Here is a 21,354-nt window from a genome sequence, read left to right as displayed (position 1 = left end):
AGGAGTGGAGCGGAGGAGGAGTGGAGTTCCTGCACATTATGAAAGTTGGACAGACGCTGGGATACTGTTGAATGGTGTCACAGTCCCCATGGTAACCACTGAGAAAGTAACTCAAAGGAAATGGTAAAGGGAGAGATGGGAACTTAAGTGACATAAAAGAAAATATTTTTAACATACGAGAAGTTAAAGAAAATGAACAGCAAAGTGGTATGTGCACATCTCACATCGGTTTAAATGACTGAATCTCATCCTCTAATTACATAGAAAAGATTAACACAGTGGATTAAAAGACACATTGTGTAGCTGGAGAGATGGCCCAGTAGTTAAAAGCAGTGGCTGCTCTTCCAAAGGTCCTGGGTTTGGTTCCCAACACCCATGTGACAGCTTGCAACAGTTTGTAACTTCAAGGGAATCCAATGTCCTCTTCTGGCCTTTGTGGACACACACATGGTGCATAGACATACATGCAGGCAAAAAATACCCTTATACATAAACAATTTAAAAAACACATTGTGGGAGTGATTTTTCTAAGAAATGCTGTTAAAAGTTTGCCTTTATAAATCAAATGTTCACTCAACCTGTAACCAAGTTAATGCTGTGCTTTGAGGCCATTTAGAACCCTGCATTCCTTCTGTTGACATGCTGGGTACTTAGCCTGGTTAGAATTAAGTGACCTTTAAGAATAACAATGCAATCAATCTTATTATACTTTGGACTTCCAACATAATTAACTCCTACAAGCTTCACTAAATGCATAGCTTTGATTTTACTATATTCTCTATTTCTTTGTAATCTAGTCTTGCCCCTGACTCAGAACAATGCATGCTTCCTTAAGATGTGGTGACGAGACCTAAGACCATTTGCTGGAAGCAGCGAGGAACCGAAAGCAACTTCTCCCAAAGATGTTGAAAGCACCAAGCGGGCACAGATTGATAACATCTGATTGTGGCTTTCTGTGTCAATAGGTTTGGAAAAACAATTTCTCTCTTTAGGAGACTCCTGTAAAAGTTCCCCATTCTTTCTGTGTGTTTAGCTGAAGTATTTATTCTCGAGAAATAAATATTAATGCATTTGGTTTTGTTTGAGGAAGGAATGTGTTTTTCTAAGTTGTATAGAGATTTCATATGCACTGTGCTCAAAATGAAGCCTATTTGAAATCAACAGAGAACATGACGAAGGCAGTCTAAGTCTGGGTTATATACATGTCTCAAGCTCGATATTCCCAAGTTAGCAAAGGCAATAAGACCAGGGGCTCCAAATTTAATGCAAAATTACTACCTACTAAAGTCTGCACACAGGAAGGCTCGGGGAAGCCCAACCAAGCCATGGACCTGGCTCCTCAGGTTTTGGTGAAAGTATCCTATCTTTATAAGAAATTCAAGTGTGTGGAAGTAGGTTGTCTTAGAACCCTTCCTTTCCCATTAGCTCCTCTGCTCAGGACTTCTTTTTCAGCACTTACTCTCCCAGAGCATGCTGTCTTTGTTCTCTGGGCATTGTCCCATGTCTCCTGGGGTCCCCTTCACCTCCTTTCTGTCATTTCCATCATCACCTCTATTAATCAGTGGTACCTAGAGCTGCCTAAGGGACCACTAATTAAGACCGCCATCCCAGCAATAGAGAGGAAGAGATAGAGCAGGTTTCATTTTCTTGCTTCTGTTTGTTTTTTGAGTATCCAAGGGCCAGGAGATCAGGTCTTGATGTCAAGAGACTCCAGTGAGACTAGGAGACAGTAAGATCACCATCCCTCATTCTACCCCGGCGACTGACCTGGAAGGTGCAGGAGAAGGGAAGGGGAACACAACCTGTGGGAGTGTGATGGGGGACAAGTTTTTGGCCAGCTTTTAGTGATGTAGGTAGCAACAAAAGTCAACAGAACTCATGTGGACACTGCTGGGTGGTTTTGCCAATTTGACACAAACCTAGACATGTCTGGGATGAGGGAATCTTAACTGAGAAAATGTTCTCTCTTTTTTTTTATTCTTCAGCTGAGACAGCAAGGTGATTTATTGTACACAAGTTACACTTGACCACAAGTGAGAACAGAACTAGTCCAGAATGCCGTAGGTCCAGGGCAGAGGGCCAACGGGTTGTAATGAAGTCTCTCAGGTGGTCTCTGTGAGCAGATGGTGATGTTCCAGGTCCATTGAGACTTATACCGACAGTGGCACACAATCCAACAACTTGTAGCAGCGTCCGGGCCCACAGCATCCCTTGCTTCTGTCCTTCAGCCCTGTGGGTGCACAAGCTCGCTCACTTGTGCCTCTGCCTCATTTTTCTCTTGTGCTTCAGCCTGTGCATGAGCTTCTTCCTCCACTTCGCTCTCATGGCACAGGAGTTTCAAGGAAGATGGCGCTACGGCTGATGGTCCTGAATGCTGAGAGAAAGCAGGTTAGGCAACAAGACATAGGGAGCAAGCCAGTAAGCAGAACTCCCCCTGTATCTGCTCTTCATCAGCTCTTGCATCCAGGCTCCTGCCCTGTTTAAGTTCCTGCCTCAACTTCCCTGAGTTGTAGAATATTCCTTTACACTGTGTGAAGACATATCACTGTGATTGGTCTAATAAAAAGCTGAACAGCCAATAGCAGGCAGGATTTCCGGGCACAGAGAACACTGGGAAGAAAAAAGGCAGAGTCACCAGCCAGATGGAGAGGAAGCAGCATGGGCAGTACAGAGTAAATTTAATAAAGCCACGAGACAAAAAAATAGATTGATTAAAAAAATGGGTTAATTTAAGCTATAAGAACTAATTAGTAACAAGCCTAAGCTATTGGCCAAGCTTTCATAATTAATAAGAAGTCTCCATGTAGTTATTTGGGAGATGCCTACACTTAGTAATGGAATTTGACCTGGGAATTGTAAGCCAAAGCTAACCCTTTCCTCCTCAAGTTGTATTTGATGACAGCAATAGAAACCCTAACTCAAGGAACTGGAGAGATGGCTGCTCTTCCAGAGGACCTGAGTTCAATTCCCAGCAACCACATGGTGGCTCGCAACCACATGGTGGCTCACAACCATCTGTAATGAGATCTGGTGCCCTCTTCTGGCCTGCAGGCATACGTGCAAGCAGAATACTGTATACATAATAATAAATAAATCTTTAAAACAACAACAACAACTGACGATTGTTGAGTCAAGTGTTTACTTGCTATCTGTGTCCACTTCTGCTGCAGAGCTCTGCCAGTCTCCTCTGATGCTGTGGGAGGACGCAGACTCTTTGCCTCTCAATGGCCTAGGATACATCCTATAAGCTTCACCTGTAGTAGGAGTGGAGTCTTCACTACTCTAGAAGTGGAGATGGCATAAAGGAAGTCCTATAACTCTTTTTCCTGAAGACACTAGGCAGATGAGCACAGTGTCTCCCCCAGATCCTCTTTAACAACTGTTCGGTTGGAGCTTCTGGCTAGCCCCTGCACAAGCTGGAAAACCCTGTCTGCCCTACTTTCTCCAGCCCATGCTGCACTGAAAAAACTCTGAAGAAAGGAATGGCACCCAAGTGCCCACTCAGGGACCTAGCTTTTGCCCATACTTGGGCGCAGTCCCAGCTCCTGGCTGGCAGGTCATCACCCCTTTCCTAAGATCTATAAAACCTCCTTGCCTTAGCTCAGGGGTGCAACTTCTCTGGCCTCGTTCTCTGAGGTCAGTGAACCCACCCAGGAGTTGCTTTGTTCTCAATAGCCATGTTGTTATATTTGTAATTTGGCTTGATCTGGCTTACTGGGTCAGCAGGGGAACATTATCTGGGGAAATTTATCATCTGGGAAAAAAAACCACTTCATCTTGGTGCTGAAACCTGGGAGGAGTTGAGCCCTCAGCACAAGGGGCCAGGCCCTCCAGATGTGCGGGGAGGCTGCTCCTCTCTCTATTTTTCCCTCCGCCTCACTTTCTACTTTTGGCTCAGGGTAAGTCACCCACTTCCCAGCCATCATCTAAGAGGCACCAGGTGCCTCATCCAGGGTCCAGGACCCCAGGTTCCCTGCCAAGCCTCAGCCACACCAGGGCAAGCCTGTTCCAGAACAGAGACAGTCTCTGTTCCGGGAAGCCTTTGGGTTCGGATATGTCCTTCCTAAGGCTACCCCACTCCTACCGCTCGAGTCCAGGCTATCATAGGGGATGCCTTGACCTAGTCTTTAGTCTCCAGCATAGGCTTGGAAATGGGCGACACCGAGTCTAAACCCGATCCTCAGTCATCCCTGGGGTGTCTGCTGCAAAATTTATCCAAATTGGGACTATCTCAGACCATACACCAAAACACCTAATTTTTCTTTGTTTTGTGGGCTGGCCTCAGTACACTCTAGATAGCCAGTCTAAATGGTCACCATGGGACATTCTTGACTTTAACATCCTCCATGATCCTAAAAAATTTCTATAGGTACACGGGCAGTTGGTCTGAACTCCCTTATGTCCAGGCTTTTGGAAACTGCACTCACATCCCTCCCTCTATAGCCAAGGTTCCACAGCTCAGATCCTACTAGCAAGGACAGTCACACTGGCACCCCTTGCCTCTAAGGACGGACCCCAAACCCGAGACATCTCCCTTGACTGAGCCTCTGGAAACTCTGGCTCCTCTGCTCTCTGTCCCTCCAACTCCCAATCACCCCCTCCCTACCACCCTGTCTCCTCCCCTCCTTCCACTCCATCCCCTCCAACATCCCAGGCTCCCTTCTCCCCTCTCCCTCCTCCCTCTTCCTGGTTTCCATCCTCCCACTGGCCTACACCCCTTGAAGCATCGACTATGGCCTCCACATCCAGATAATTGATCTAAATGGCTGCCTGATGGCTCTCTGGATCCTAACGTATTCAGGATCTTTACACCTTTTGTGAGAGCACAGGAAAATGGAAAGAGATCCAGAAGTCTCTGCTTTTTCCTTTCTCTGCTCCAAGCCCTCCCTGAATGCCTCCTGCTCACTATCCCACAGTCCTCCTTGCTCTCAAGTCCTCAGCCCCTCCCCCTGACACTTCCGTTTCTGAAACTGGAACTCTGGCCTTCAACCCAGCGGATGACCCCCCCCCCCCATCCTCCTCCTCCTTCTCCCCGTCAGTTTCATTCCCAACAACCTCCTGCGTTCATCACCACAGCCAAACAGACTAGCCTCTGTGTCCTTGGCTCTCACTCATCCTACCCTACACTCCTTAATAACAGATCAGCCCTGTGTCCTTCTAGAGACTCACTTTCCTTTGGCTCATGTGTGTGTCCAGAAGGCGGCGTCCTTGCTCAGCCTCTCAGGGTTGTTCAACCTGAACCACTGCTTCCTTTGTGCCACCCTGGGCCATCTTTCACAGACCAAGTAAAGTCTATAAAACCTCCCTGCCTTAGCTCGGGGGCACGACTTCTCTGGCTTTGTTCTCTGAGATCAACCTACCCGGGAGTTGTTGCTTTGCTCCCTATAGGCCTATTGCTGTACTTGTAATCAGGCTTGATCTGGCTTACTGTGTCCGCAGAGAAACTTATTATCTGGGAAAAAAAAAAAGTATCACCAACCACTATACTCATCCCTCCATTTTTTTTTTCAAGACAGGGTTTCTCTGAGTAGTTTTGGTGTCTCTCCTGGATCTCGATGTGTAGACCAGGCTGGCCTCTAACTCACAGAGATCCGCCTGACTCTGCCTCTCGAGTGCTGGGATTAAGGGTGTGCGCCACCAACACCAGGCTCATCCCTCCATCTTGGTGAGTGCTGGCTACTAACTTTGTGCACAGTTGTTTCCTTCTCCCAGGTATTGCCCATGGCCAAATGGGAGCTGCTTTACCCAGGTTACCACTCTGGCAGTCTGCAGCCAATTACCAGGAGCACAGGAAAACAGCTGCAGCTTTTCACAAGGGCGATCCTAGTGTGGTACCCTGCAGCCTCCAGAGCTTGGACGGTGTTAGACTTCCACGGAGATGACATTATGCCAAATTGCCCCCTGCCCTTTCCTTTCTTCCAGAGACAACTTTCATGCACAGCTAAATCTCTTCAGGCTCTGCTTCCAGGGTCTCCTACCTCAGATTATAGTGCACGCTGAATAAATTATGGATGTAACGGCAGTGTAGCACCATCACATTGGCTAGGTGGAGGGAAGGGAAGGTCTTGCTGGCTCTTTCTCCTGCTACTGCAAACCCATACCTGGCACATGCCTCTCCCCACACCGTTGATGCTGAGCTGCTTCAAGGGGAGCTGGATTTGGAGTTCTGTCAACCTTAAGCATAGTGATGGGCTCTTTAGTTTTCAGGTAAGACCAACAATGCCTCACTCAGTAGGGGCTCAGAGGGATGTCTCACAGCCTCTTCTGGCCTGGCCAGAAGAGCTCCATGCTGGGGCATCAGTGGGAGACCTGCTGACAGGCCTGCCAAGTTTGGGCGTTTTCAGCAGCTGCTCCACCACATTTCACCAGTAACCAGTTTGTCTTGGCAAGGTGAACCCCTAGGCCCAGCTTCTTAAGAAGTGCTCCAGGAGTGGCCCAGAGAAACCAGTTTTTACCACAGAAACCAAGGATGGTCAGATTTGAATAAGTACCAGTTCAAAAATGGCTGGGTCCTCCCCTAGCCACCTGAGAGTGGAGTCAGTTCCGGGTAAGGGCATGAATGCACGGCAGGGAGCAGGCTCATGATAGCTACCAGGGCTCTATACAGACGGAGGTTCCCACCACCCCCAGCCAAGGATGCACTGGGACAGCTTCCATTCTCAGGCTGGCAGAAGATGGGAGAGAAAAGCCTTGGAGAACTAAGATGCTAAAATGCTGGGCCCTGGGCCTGGAGAGATGAGTCAGTGTTAAGAGTGAATACTGCTGTTTCAGAGGACCTGAGTTCAGTTTCCAGTACCCATGTTTCAGGTGAACTGTAACTCCCTTTCTAGGGGCATCCAACACCTCCGGCTGCCTCAGGTACATGTGCACACGCACACACACACGCACACACACACACACACACACACACAACTTTCACACACGAGCACACAAGTAAAAAGTAAAATATTTAAAATACCTGCTATTTGATGACATTTTCCCTTCCCCTTTTAAATGCTTGGCTCCTTTGCTCTCGAGGAACAAAATAATCAAAAGGAAAGAAGTCGAAAACAGTCTTGTTCTGTTACTCCCTGCTGGGAAGCCTCCTCTTAATCTTTGTAGTCATGAAGTCTACTCCGTTCTATCTCCAGCTGGAACCTCTGCACTCAGAACCCCACTCATCCTCAGGTTCCTGAAGCTGCAAACCCAGAGCCCCTCCTCTCAGCCCCCGGGTGCTGACACCCTATTAGGGCGAGGTGAGGAGCCTGGACAGCTTTGTGCATCGAGTAGATACCGGGGTTTCTAGACAGGTCATCCACTAGCGCTCTTCTGGATCTCCAAGAGTGGGGACCCAGAGTTGTGGCGCCTAGCCGAGCTGGAATCACACAGAATAGGACAGTAAAAGGATCAATCACAGGGAGTTGAATGACTGTAATTTGTTCTCATATTTTCTCCTTCCTGGATCCCAGGAGGTACCAGAAACCAGCATGGAGAGAAAAATCGATATGGTATGTAGATTTCTGCATTTTGCTTCCCAAAAGTCATAGAAGCACAGATTTCTATGTGCTGAGAAGTAGGAAGGACAAGAGTAGGAGAGGGAGAGGAAGAGAATGGGGCCACATATGAGCAATTAATACACCTGGGCAGAGGACATGTAACAGCCCACCACTAAATATGTCGTTCAAGTTAATACAATGGTTTAAAATTAGACATGTAACTAATGTGATTTAGCACAGTACCAAAACAATGCAGAAAATCACTTGATTATCTTAAGAGACTCAGGAAAGTATTTTTAAAAATTTGGAATTCACCGGGCGGTGGTGGCGCACACCTTTAATCCCAGCACTCAGGAGGCAGAGGCAGGCGGATCTCTGTGAGTTCGAGGCCAGCCTGGACTACAGAGTGAGTTCCAGGAAAGGTGCAAAGCTACACAAAGAAACCCTGTCTCGAAAAACCAAAAAAAAAAAAAAAAAAATTTGGAATTCAGTCACAATTTTTAATTAAGAAATTAGACTTAATGATAACTATAAACCAGACATGATACTTGGTGGTGCAATGCTCAAAGTCTGCCATCCAGGATCAAGAACAAAGATGTCAGCTATCACTACTTTTATTCACCATCAAACTGAAGATTCTAAGTAGTACATTTAGACATGAAATTGAAATTAAAGTTAAAAACTGCAAGTGAAGATGTTTGTAGATGAAACAGCCATACACTTAAAAAGATACATTCTTAAGACAATCTATTAATAAAATATTACTGATTGAAGTGTGTTGCTGGATATAAAGATATTATTTTTAAAAGTCAGTTGTGCTTCTAATTGAATTCACTTAAGTATTTATAATAAATGCTTCGATAACGAAATGTACAATTATATAAAATTCTTAAAGTAGGGCTGGAGAGATGGCTCAGGGGTTAAGAATGCTGACTCTTCTTCCAGAGGACCCGAGTTCAATTCCCAGCACCCACATGGCAGCTCACACCTATCTGTAACTCCAGTTTCAGGGGACCCTGACACCCGTGGCAAAAACACAAATGCACATAAAAATAAAATAAAATATATTTGAAAAAAAATTCTTAAAGTGAAAGATGTGCAAAACTATCATGAGAAGTCTCTAAAATATTATTTTTTAGTTTAGTTTTTATTTTTTGAGATTATAATAGAATTACATAATTTCCCCTTCCCTTTCCTCTCTCAAAACCCTCTGATATAACGTTTCTTTCTCTCCTTCAAATTCATAGCCTCTTTTTCTTCTTCTTTTTTTTTTTTTCGTTTTTCGAGACAGGGTTTCTCTGTGTAGCTTTGCACCTTTCCTGGAACTCGCTTTGTAGACCAGGCTGGCCTCGAACTCAGAGATCCGCCTGCCTCTGCCTCCCGAGTGCTGGAATTAAAGGCGTGCGCCACCACTGCCCGGCTGGCCTCTTTTTCATTAATTGTTATTATGTACATATATGTATATATATTCCCAAATATATAAATACAACCTGCTCAGTCTATATAATGTTACTTGTATGTTTTTTCTAACTACATTCTAAATATTTGTCCTTATACCCGCAGATGACCACGTCTTCACCCTCATCAAGAAACCTTCTCTTTGCAACAGATGAAGACCATTACAGAAAACCACAACCAGTCAAAATGCAGAGCTGTGGATTACATTCCTAACAGATACATCTCCAGTACAACTCTTGCACCTAGTAACAGTTCAGAAGAAGGGACAGAAAGATTATCAGAGCCAGAGGATCGGGGAGTTTGCTATGAGATTGTGTCTCCTGGGAATGTCAGAAGCTATGCCCTCATTGGTAAGTTTTAAAGGAGTGAAATCAATGGAGAGCTACAAAAACAATATTCCTAGATCAAAATACTTAAGTTGCTGGTTCTGCATTAATTAATTTAGAAATTTAATGTAACCTCAATGAGAATCCAGCAGGTTTTCAAAATAGTAATAAACAAATTTTTTGGTTTTGTTTGTTTGTTTGTTTGTTTTGAGACAGGGTTTCTCTGTGTAGTTTTGGTGCCTGTCCTAGATCTCGCTCTGTAGACCAGGCTGGCCTCGAACTCACAGAGATATGCCTGGCTCTGCATCCTGAGTGCTGGGAATAAAGGCGTGTGCCACCACTGCCCAGCGCAATAAACAAAATTTGAAATTAACATGGACTTGGGTAATGGCAACACACACCTGTCACCCTAGAACTTGGGAAACTGAGGCAGAAGTATCAGAAACTCAGGACCAGTCAGTAAATCTCTCAGATAGGAAACTAAGTTGGTACCTTGCTGTATGTGCTGACTAGTTTTATGCCAACTTAACACAAGTGATATTCATTTGGGAAGAGGTAATCTCAATTAGGAAAATGCCACCATCAGACTGGCCTGTGAGGAAGCCTGTAAATTTTGACTGATGTGGGCAGCACCGAGCCTGGGATGGTGGTCCTGGGTGCATATAAGAAAGCAGGCTGAGTAAGTGTGGGAACAGGCCAGTAAGCATCACTCCTCCATAGTTTATGCATCAGGTCCTGCCTCTCGGTTCCTCCCTTATTTTCCTACCCTGACTTCCCTGGATGATGGACTACAAGCTGTAAGAAGAAATAAACCCTTTCCTCCCCACATTGCTTCTGGTCATGGTGTTTATCACAGCAATAGAAATCCTAAGACACGGTAGTATACAGTAAAGCTTGCTATATATCTAAAGCTGTTAGGATACTGTGGTATTGGTGTGACAGATGAAACGACCAGCAGATCGGAACAGAGAATAGAGAACAGGACAGGCCGGTGTAGAGACAACTGATTTGTGATTAATCTCCACTGCAGTGAGGAGGAGGAAAGACAGAAAGACTAACAAATAGAGCTGGGCAATGACTATTCATCTGAAAACAAGTACATTTGATCCTTGGTCACCACAACACAGAAGTTGATTCTAGCTGGGTGTAGTGGTGCACCCCTTTAATCCCAGTACTCAGTGGCAGGTAGATCTCTGTGAGTTTGAGGCCAGCCTGGAATACATAATGAGATAAAAAAAAAAACAACTAAACAAAAACCAAACACAACTAATAATGCTATTGAAGAGAATGGGAGCATGGAGGAATTGAATGGTAAAGACTCTAGGGTCCACATTTGTGGTCCGAGCCTCACATTCATCAGGCTCCCATAAGGATAGTCTGATGTTTACAAGAAGACTCAGACCTCTAGGCACCTTCTGTTCCATCATCCACTGGTTGTGGTTGTCACCACTGAGGTGACAGCAGAAGGCAGAAGCTTGAAGGTAAAAGTGCAAAGGTGTGCAGGAATTGGAGGACAGTGCCTACTCCAGGCAAAAGAGATCAGGACTTCAGAGACTCACGACCCATGAAAAGTCTCTTTTCTAGGGGAGAAAGATGCTGTAGACTGACTGCTTCTTATGTGGAAAAAATCTTGGAGAAGACAGGCTTCAGGTTTATGTGAACCACCTCAAATGTATTTAATACTTGTGCCTTCACACACACACACACACACACACACACACACACACACACACACACATACATACACACACACACACACACACACACACAAAGAGAGAGAGAGAAATAGAGACAAATAATAATAAAGTTTTTATTTTAAATTAAAAAACTGGTTGTGTCAGTGGGGAACAGACCTTGGAGGTCCCTCTGGCAGAAGGAGGCTTATCTTTCCACAGGGGAATGAGATGACTGTTTCAGGTTTTCCATTCTGATGTATAATCTACCCGGAACTGGTATGTGTGTGTGTAAGGGAGGTCATGTAAACTCAGATGGTACTTAAGTGCTGTGATGGGACCACTGAGGAAAGACAGATATCATATCTCATTTTATATTGATCATGGCAACTGACCCATTTGGAGGGGACCAGAATGTAACCTCCATCCAGTTACCAGTTGTTTCCAGTACTGATTAGAGTCTGTAGAGGCCGGGCCTTGGAAGGCTTGGCTCGGTAAGAAAGGCTTGTAGCTGAATGAAACAGGCTTGGGGAGATAAGCTTTGTCATAGATAAGCTAAGCAGGCTTCCGTCCGGGACAGCAGGGGAGGCCAAGCACTGAGGGCAGGGTGACACCAGTCATGCATCCCAAGTGAGAGGAATCCTAGATTCTGTCCAAAAACACTAGAGAACAAGTGGAGACCTCTAAGGACAAGACCAGCCCACCTGCTGTGACAAGGATGTTTTCCCAGAAGGCTGCAGGGCATTACTGTGTGTGGGGCAGGGGGTTGGTAAAGACTTGGTTTCCAAATGCCTGAGGTCCAGATTGGGCATTGGACTCACTGGGTAGTGGATTTAAAAAAAAAAAATGGCTTTCAGGAGAGAACCTGACCTTATCTAGGGAGTACGGCTCAGTGTCTGGGAGTCTTCTAGCACTCTGGGTGGATGAATAGGCCAAGGAAATTTTTCACTATGCTCCTTTTAAATTCTTAGGTAAAGCCAAAAGGGGTCTGAATAAGAGGCAAGAGAGGTTGAAAGGTGGTTCAAAGGGGTCTTCTGGGACCCATAGGCTGTCAAGTCCAGGTAAGTCCTCTAGTCTCTGAAACTGGATTTCACTTCTGGACTCCTACACATCTAGGTTAGTATTTTGTTTTTGCTTTTAGAGACAGGGTTTCTCTGTGTAACAGCTCTGACTCTCCTAGAACTCACTCTGTAGACCAGGCTGGCCTTTAACTCACAGAGATCCTCCTGCCTCTGCCTCCCAAGTACTGGGATTATAGGTGTATGCCACCACCGCCTGGCTCTAGGTTAGTATTTAATGTGCTCTGCTCTATTCCTGGCAATGTCTCAAAACCTTCATCTTGGTCTTGGCCAGATGATCAGGAAAGCAGGTTCTAAGTTCCTGATCATGTCCCCATACAACACTGTTGGGATCAAACCCATCTAGAAGGCATAAAGCAGGTGTAATTTCTCAGCTGATCCCTGGAGATGCCTTAAAAGCCTGAGACACAAAGTTGCCCAGGGGCATGGATCAATGCCACCCTAGGAGAGCTGCAGAGCCATTGAGAAAAGCAGACCAAGGAAGCAGGTCAGAGAGGCCACGTGGCCACCTGCATCTGGTTTATTGTTCCATTTTGTCCAAACTCAGAGTGTGAGGCCACCAAGAGGCAGCCAGGCTGTTCTTTTTGGCCAACTAGAGTTGGGTGTGTGGTGGTAGGGGGACAAAATTCACAAAACATCCATGGGGGTAAGAGTCAAATTTCAGGAGGCCCTTCTGTGCATCTTCCATGCCTAAAACCCCCCAGGGAGGTGTGATGGGACCCGCATGAATGTGCTACTCTCAGAGGAAGTGGGGGCAGCCATTGGGGTCCAGTGGCTTGTGGGCAGCTCCATGGGAGCCTGAATGGGCCTCCTGAGACTGCTAGATACCACCTTGTTCACAAGAGAGAAGGTGGGCTGCTAGGTCAGGTGAGACTCGTCAGTTGCAATCAGGACCTCGTCTAGCTCACCTCTCCCTGAGATGTCCTCTTTCCCACGGTTCCTAATTCTTGCTCACCTCACCAACGTCTCTGGTCTTCACAAAATCCATCTCTTACAGAGGAACCAACCCAGTGGGTAAGGCCCGACATCGCAACACCTCCCTATGATGCTCTCTTGCCAAGAGCATCCTCACAGTGCTGGGCTTCTAATGTGCCCCCCCCCCAAAGGAGGTAAGTATGAGGGTCTGTGGGTATGAGGGGGCCTTGAGCACAGAGGTGAAGGCCTCTCCCTGTGTATCCCAGGGATTGAGGTCTACCCAAGGTCTTGACCCTACATCTGTTGGTGCTGCCAACCCGGCCATGAATGTGAATCCAGAGGGACCGCCAGTCCAGCCTCATTGGGGGCAGCACCTGCGCGGACCTGGTGGGGAGAGAAGGGAGAAGAAAGTCTTGGAGGAAGGCTGGCTGGAAGGAGATAGAAAGCCATTTCTTTCCATGTACCCTAGTCAGCTGTCTAGACAAGCACAAGGAAGGAAGACCTGGACCCCAAGTCCCCAACCCTGCCAAACCCATTCCAGGGCCAAATGAGTGAGGAAGACTGAGATGGATCCCTACCGTAATTAAGAGTATGCCAGGCCCTGGAGCCCCCGGGCTGCAGAGTGGAACTTGTCAGTATCTTCAAAAGGCTGGTCTGTGGTCACCAAGGAGAGAGGGAAATAAGCCTTCTGTGGCCTGGTGATCTTACCTGCCTGTTCTTCTCTGGGCTGAAGATAGAAGGCAGGGTATATAACGCTTCTTACAGGCTGTCAATCTATCTGGCACCCCTCTGGTGTCTCAGGATGTACAGCCCACATCCTTGATTTCCTTACTTCCCTGACCTCTGGGCTTCTCTTCCAGGCTGATCTCTTCTTCCTCTTCTTCTCCCCATCCCTGTGTGTTACTGTGTGTCTGTGTCTCTGGTGTATATATGTGCATGCAAGTGGGCTCATTTGTGGTGAAGGCCAGAGGTTGGTCTTGGGTGTCTTCCTCCACTTTAGAGTCAGGGTCACTCACTGAAATTGGAACTTGCCATTATTTTCCAGGTAGACTCACTGGCCAGTGAACGGTGGGTATCTGCCTGTCTGCGCCAGGGCTAGGGTTACAGGTGTGTTCCCCCACACTCAGCCCTTATGTGGAAGTTAGGTGTCTGACTAAGCTGCTCGTTCTCACACAGCAAATGCTTTGCTCAAATCATCTCCCAGGCCCAGACCCACCTTCTTCAGAGGGCCTGTGCCGAGGTGAGGAAGCAGATGGATGAGGACCAGGACAGTAATGAAGAGGCAGCTTCCAGGAGCACTGATACACACAGCAGCATCCTGTCTGCCACCCACAGGTGGGAAATCCATCATTTCACTAGCTCCCACCCCACCGAGCCCTTTCCTTGAGCTGGCAGGAGAACGCTTGAGTCCCGTCTTCCCCATCTCTCACATTTTAAGCTTTCCAAAAGTTGGAAATAAGACCAAGAAAAGGGGTGCTGTGTCTTGTGGGGGGTGGAAGTTGGGAACAGGGTCCTGCTATGTAACCCAGGCTGGTTCTTTCTTTCTCAGCATCTTAAGTTCTGGGACCCCCAACCCCACCTTCCTGACATTATAGGCAGGCTGCCAGGCCCACCCAGCATCTGTTTGTGTTTTGGGGATCAGAACTCTGGTCCTCATGTTTGAGCTTTAACCTCTGAGCTATGCCCCCAGTCCCCATCTATTCTTTTTGTGTTGCTGGTTTTTTTGTTTTTGTTTTTGTTTTTTTGCTTGTTTTTCTGAGACATGGTTTTCTCTGTGTAGCCTTGGCTGTCCTGGAACTTGAACTGTAGACCAGGCTGGCCTTGAACTCACAGAGGTCCACCTGCCTCTGCCTCCCGAGTGCTGGGATTAAAGGTGTGCACCACCACTACCCGCCCCTCATGTATTCTTTAAGTCACTTTGTCTCTCTGCTAACTCATTCATGAGTTAAGTGTTTTACATTTATCTATATGGCTTATCTTCTAATACTTTGTATATGGGTCCCTATATCCTGACTTCCCTCTCTACACACCTTACTGAGGCCCCCTCCCCTAGAAAAGGAATTAATTCTTCCAACCCTGCTCGGGCAAGGCCTTTCTTGACAGCAGTCCGTCCTGTGGATGGCATACCAGCCAGTCTTCTAGTCCTCTTACCCTGGATATAAGTTTGCAATTGGTTGAATCGCCACCTCAGCTCTGTCTGGAGTGTCCAGAGGAGCAGCCTCCAGAGGGAAAGAACTCATTCTATCTACAGAGTAGGGCGGAGCACAGCAGAGAATTTCCAGATTGCCGCACCACCCTCCACTATAGTCAGGTTTTTTTGGTGGTCAGGTGGATCTTCTGACTGCTGTGTGTATTTGTCATCCTTCGTTGTCTTCTCAGACCTCAAGAATGCCACACACTCCTTCCAGTGTCCCGTCTCTCTCTCATAAAGAGAACCTTAGGGCTCAGAGGCCTTTCAGGGTACTGTCTACAGCGGCTTTGCTTCCATGACTTTATCTTGGCCTCAGCAAACCACTTCATATTTAGGAAACCACATGGGTGTCTCTACCTAAGCCCCAAAGATATTCCCAGGAACTAATGACAAGATAATCTTTTTTTAAAATAAATTTTGTGCCAGGCATAGTGTTGCACTTTGTGAATTCCAGGACAGCCAGGACTGTGTAGAGAAATCTTGTCTAAAAAAATAAAAATAAATGAATAAAATTTGGGCTCTAAGAAATTTGTTTCCTAAAAGATCCGCAGGATAGTTCAAAACAGTATAGTTCAGTTTATTTACCAAATGGACACGGATTAGTCCCTGAGGAATGCCCATTACTATCCAGGAGACTATCCTGAAGGGCGTGTTCTACTCCAGCCTCTGTCAGCTCAGCTGTCCATCAAACTGCAAGGAAACCTTTTAGACACTTCTGCACTTGAAGGGGGCCTTCTAACCTAATATCCACCTAAGAATTTAACCTCTGGTTATTAAGCACCGACTGTGGGGTAATTGCCAAGCCAGGTGCTGTGCTAAGTGCTAAGCTCTGGTGTGGGTCCCAGGAGATCCTTCCCGACACCCCTGCAGCTTCATCATGAACACCTGCAAGTCTTCTGAACATGACAACCTCATCTAGCTCTGTCCCCAGCGATCCCTCCTAACTGGGACTTGCTCTACCCCACACTGTTACTTCTACCTCCTTCCCCATAACCATTCTCTCCTCCTCCCTACCGAGTTTCCAGTGACTATTTGGGCGGGGAAAGTTCTGTGGGCTAAAGTATCTGCGGCCTGTGTGTAAAGTGATGGAAGAAGCCTTTCGCTCCTGGGACACAGGACGGGGACTTGCTCTTAATTCCGAACCTATACACTGGGAAAGGGGAAGGTAGGCTAAACCTTATCCATGGTCAGTGTCCTTTTGGTCATTAGATGACCCAGCATCAACGTGGTGTGACCCTCTGGTGGACACAGGAGAAAGACATGCAACCTGAATGGGTTCCTTCAGCTCTTAGGGTTGGGTCTTTGCTCTAGGCTCCACTGAACAGGGCTGGACTATTGAGACCTTTTCCAGTTGGGATTTCAATCTTCTTGGTCAAGCGGTCAGCTGAGTGGGTCTAGACAAAGGCCAGGACACTTCTAGCTTTAAGTAAGGAAGTGCAGTCCAGATGGGCCTTCCCGGACCCCCACAGAACCTTTTGCTGGGCACCCTCCAAAAACAATTGGTCAGCTGCATGGGACACGGGTGATGATTAGATGGAGTAGGCCTTCCCTCAGGTCACTCTGAGGCAGCCTTGATTGCTCACCTGGAAGCCCCTCTCTGTGGGCTCTGGGGCAGGCCTGGGATGGGGAGCTGGGTGGGCGCAGCACAGGGGCGAAGGCGCTCCTCTGTTTGACAGCGGAGATCATGTTGACCGGCGAGAAGGAGAAGACGCTGGTGGTGGGGGCCGCGGCCGGGAGGGACATGGAGGAGGCAGCCGCCAGCGGGGGGCTAGAGGGCATGACTCCGGGGCGGGGCGAGGAAGGGGCAGGCGCAGCAAGGAAGGCAGTGGAAGACACAACAGGGAGACAGCACCAGAGTGAGCAGCAGGACTGGGGTGCCGCATGGGCAGCGAGTCCCTTGTGGACTGTTGACCAGGCTGCGGGCTCAGACCTCCCCGGGGGCTATGACGGTCCCGAGAAGACCAGTACAAGATAATGGCTAGAGGCAAAATGGGAGCTTCTGGGTCCTGGACCAGTCCTTGCCTTTTGAGGAGTTCTGGACACCATTTTCAGGGTTGGGAGATGACAGGATCAGACCCAGTGAAAACAAAACAACAAACAAACAAACAAACAAACACAAACAGTGGGAAGTGCTCTCAACGATGGGAGATAAGAAAGAGATGAAGCCGGGCAGTGGTGGCGCACGCCTTTAATCCCAGCACTCGGGAGGCAGAGCCAGGCGGATCTCTGTGAGTTCGAGGCCAGCCTGGGCTACCAAGTGAGTTCCAGGAGAGGCGCAAAGCTACACAGAGAAACCCTGTCTCAAAAAACCAAAAAAAAAAAAAAAAAAGAAGAAGAAAGAAAGAGATGAAAAGATTGGAATTCCTGCTGAATACCACTGGGATTGGGAAATGCTAAGAAACGTTTTATGGGCCTGTGCTGCCGAGGCTAAAATCAAAGTTCCAGGGTCACAAGAGTGCTGGAGGAAGTTTTGGTGGATATGCAGCCTCCCGTGGAAAGCTGCTCTCCCAAGGATGACAGCTCACACACGCACCCTCCTCTCTAGGGAGCTTTCCTACCCAATGTGCCCTATACTTCGTTCGTCTAGCCCCCAACCCTGGGCACCGTTTCTTTCCACTTTAGTTCAAGGCCCTGTCATCTCCGGTCTGGACCCTTAGGAGCCTCTTGTATCTGCTAGGGCTCCCGTGCAGGGCATCTCAGTCCCGCCCTTCTCCGTCCTCATCTGAACCCATTTCCCTGCATCCCTCTTCTAAAGACCAGCAAGCAGGATTTTTAATCTTCTCCAACCAGCAGGCAACGGACAGCAGACATCTTGGAAGATATCTGTGGTCTTTGACATTACAACACCCATCCATTGACTTTTGGCACAAAATGACTGCAATAGCTAACCTATTCTCAATGTCCTTAGCCCGTGGTCACCATCTCCCTGGAGAAAATGCTCAGTGCTAGCTGGCAAAGCCATGGCCATTATGGAGTGCTTAGCATCATGATAAAAAATATATATATATATATATATGTGGTATCTGCTAAGGCCCAGAGAACTAATAGCCACATTTGGCAGAGTTATGGAGTTCTAAACTTGCTAATAACTAATACCATAGACCAAATAAAGACACAGGCAGCCCTAGACCCTCTGGCTAGGACAGTTCCGATGACATTGTAGGGACACCTGGGCAAACTCAATGAGAATGACTCCCTGTGCAACTGTGTCACAAGGCATCCTGCACTCAGGAGAACGGATGTGGACCCGAGTAAGAATATTCTGAGATGGGAACAGGTCTGGGTAGAGTCCCGAGTGTCCCTGCCGATGGTGAAGTAGGGCGTAAGTGACTCGGGAAGTTCTGATCTGGTTGACTAGGGTGACCCAGGATGGACTGTGCACTGGGGCAGCTTCTTTCACGGCTGACAGTACTGTTGTGTATCTGGGGAAGGGCGAGAGAGTCAAACCCAGGGGAACACAGGAAAAGGCTGTGAGGTCGCTGTCTCAGAACTGAAGGGACGTGGAGCAGTGGAACCCGGCTGAGCTAAGTGCCAGGAGAGACTGGCCTTGGGAGGGACACAAGAAGGCTACAGCCTGTGTGAACTCTGGCTTGGAGGGACGTTGGGTTCCACAAGTTAAGTCAAGGTCAAAGGAAAATGGCAGGCCAGATTTGTAGCCAGTAAGAACAGCACCCCTGGTAAGGAAAATTAGGCAGGTGGCTAGACAGTTATTTTAGGCAATGAAAAACTGAGGGGACTCCAGGTAAAGCCACAACAAGCTCCTTCTTGGGCAGATGTCGCTATTTCTCAGATTCAGTAGTGCCCGGGCCTTGAGGGACATGGTCTCTTGTGACTGGTAGAGAAGTTTTTGCTGGTGAGAAGTGTGGACAGAGTCCCCCAAACCTGGTGCGTTCTCACCACGTGGGTTCTAAGTACCTGCCTGGTAGCCATTGGTATTGCAAGGCCGTGTGAAATGATAAAGCACAGAAATCCACACTGTCCATCCGTCAGGGAACTGCCTTAACCCAAGACGCCAAGCACTGGGCCTACAAAATCACACATTCTTTCTAAATTTTGTCTGGGTTTCTAGTGGCATATTCAGATAAGAGAGCTACCTGAGGCCGGGTTGTATTGATCCTGTTTTACTGAAGGGGACTTAAGTTCATAGGTGCAACTTGTTGAATGTCCGACAGCTCCTGGCTAAGACACTCAATCGGGTTCTGATCAGAGGGAATTTTCTTGTCTGAACCATCTGGGAGAACCTGAGAGACTGTGCAAGGTACTCAGAGGGCCGGGACTGGAATAAGAGTGTCCTGTGGGTCAGGGGGTGAGGGAGCTCCTCCAGAGCCCCGCCACACCCCTAGGGGCCGACACTCGGTCCCACTGTTTCCCGCCCTGCCCCAGGAAGTGCTGCTGAAACCTGGAGCCACACATCCCGGAGGCTGCCGGGGAGCTGGAAGCCCGAGTCTCTAGAGTTTCCTTAGGCTTCCAGCAGGGGCCGCCAACCTCCTCCCGAAGTCCCGGCGAAGGACCAAAAGGTTGCTGTCCACCAGGTCCCCCTAATGAAGGGCGGCTTCACAATCATGGGAGGGCTAGAAGCGATGTGTACAACTGGGGTCAGCAAAGAGGGCTTAAGGTGCAAGAAGTCTGGCCCCAGGATCCCGGGGCTCCCCAGGATCGAAGCAAGGTCCAAAACCAGGGAGTGGCCGTATGAAAGGAGCACTAAGGGCTCTCCACGGCTAGGCCAAGAGACACCCACATAAGGCAGGAACTGGAAGCCCGCACCCCAGGGTGGGCTGAAAGCAGGGCTGAGTCCATTCTGCATTCCCAGACTGGCCCCACGCCCCCTTTCCTGCGGGCTGGGGACACTCACTGGCGAAAGGTGAGGTTGCGGTGGAGCCATTGAGGAAACTAGGGGATCCGGGCACGCCGAGGCCAGTCACACCCGGCGCCCCGTAGCTGCCGAGGCCAGCTCCAAGGCCACTGCCGTAGCTGCTCTGCTGAGAGCCAGGGCTGGGCGCGAACCGGGGCGACGCGCTGCCGCAGCTGCGGGCATAGCCTGCGGGAGAGTGGCGGTTAGCCCAGCTGGCGACGCTGGGCTCTTGGGGGGCACCGTACCTGAGGGCAGGGGTGGCGGCGACACGCACCGGGCTCCGGTGTGGCATCCCCGACGGCGATGGCCAGGGGGCTGCTGAAGGCGTTGATGCCCACGACGGCGGGGTGTGGGTGGCTGGGGGCCAGGGGTCCGAGGGGTGCGGGTGCGCGCGGGGCGCTGTACAGAGCCTCGGCCACGTCCGCCGCACGCTTCAGGAGGAGCTCCTGCGAAGACAAGAACGGAGCACGGCCGGGGCAGCCGCAGGCGCGGGGTCAGAGCCCCGGCCCCTAGTGCTGGGAGGCGGGCGGAGGCACCATACCTGGTTACTGCTGGGCACTCCGTACAGGGCCTCCGCCAAGTCAGCCGCCCGTTTCAGCAGCACTTCCTAGGGCGAGGGAGGAGACAGAAGGACCCAGGGGCAGCCCCTGGGGGCGCAGCGGGACCCTGGAGAGGCTTCCTCCTCCCCTAGCCCACTGGACATCCTTATTCCCGGCCCATCCCTCTGAGTACCTTGGGCAGCCTCTCAGGGTCCCCCGGGTGTCTGGGAATGACTTTTTGTAGCCTCTGGAATCCGTAGTCAATGGTAGGCTCATTCAAGGCTGGGGAGAATGGCAATATTTGGAGGATACCCCTCCCAGAACAGAACTTACCTCCACCAAGCCCAGCCCCATGTTGTCCAAAAAACCCGCGCTCCAATATCAGTGAACGTCAGGGGAGTCTTCTCAGTTCCTTCAGTTATTTGGTCATAATTAATTCAACAAATATTTACTGAGCCAGGCTCTGTACCAAGCTTGGTATCAACACACACACACACACACACACACACACACACACACACACACACACACACACAAACACTTCTATACTTCTAGGGGCAGGACTCGGGATTTTTTTGCATTTGGTCATATCAGTTTGCCATTAAAAAAAAAACCTTAACAATCTTTATTGATCATGGATCAGGTAGCTTCTTGGCATAACTATCAAGGTTTGTGCCTCAGGAAAGGGACCAGCCAAAACCTTGGGCTCTCAGGGGCTCAGCCCTTGACTCTCTCCCCCTTGAGCTCCTTACTCCATCCTGGTCTCAAAGTTCTACTTTCTTCTCTTCCAAAGCTAGGCTTAATTTCCTTTCCTTTTCTCAACGCATAAAGTACAAACTTCCTGGG

General features: G+C 48.6%; 1 protein-coding gene across 7 annotated transcripts in view; it reads right to left on the bottom strand.

Moving 5' to 3' along the window:
* Positions 1-12,494: 12,494 nt before the first annotated feature.
* Ebf4 (EBF family member 4) overlaps positions 12,495-21,354 on the bottom strand; it is a 75,486-nt gene continuing 66,626 nt past the window's right edge. For 5 of the 7 annotated variants that reach the window (XM_052726395.1, XM_052726396.1, XM_052726398.1 and 2 more), the window contains 7 exons: positions 20,702-20,790; positions 20,511-20,576; positions 20,244-20,415; positions 19,970-20,155; positions 16,701-16,898; positions 13,505-13,580; positions 12,495-13,310 (listed from right to left, as the gene is read on the bottom strand). In XM_052726395.1, coding sequence (XP_052582355.1) covers positions 13,510-13,580; positions 16,701-16,898; positions 19,970-20,155; positions 20,244-20,415; positions 20,511-20,576; positions 20,702-20,790 — 782 coding nt within the window. In that variant the 3' untranslated portion in view covers positions 12,495-13,310; positions 13,505-13,509. Of the gene's footprint in view, positions 13,311-13,504; positions 13,581-16,700; positions 19,689-19,969; positions 20,156-20,243; positions 20,416-20,510; positions 20,577-20,701; positions 20,791-21,354 lie in introns of those variants that run through there. The other 2 variants (XR_008215452.1, XM_052726397.1) reach the window with 2 other exon arrangements.

This window comes from Peromyscus californicus, unplaced genomic scaffold (genome assembly GCF_007827085.1).
Source record: "Peromyscus californicus insignis strain IS unplaced genomic scaffold, ASM782708v3 Scaffold_7__1_contigs__length_154581171, whole genome shotgun sequence".
Lineage (NCBI taxonomy): Eukaryota > Metazoa > Chordata > Mammalia > Rodentia > Cricetidae > Peromyscus > Peromyscus californicus.
Note: the sequence above shows the minus strand (reverse complement) of the source record. Positions and strands in the feature narration are given on the sequence as shown.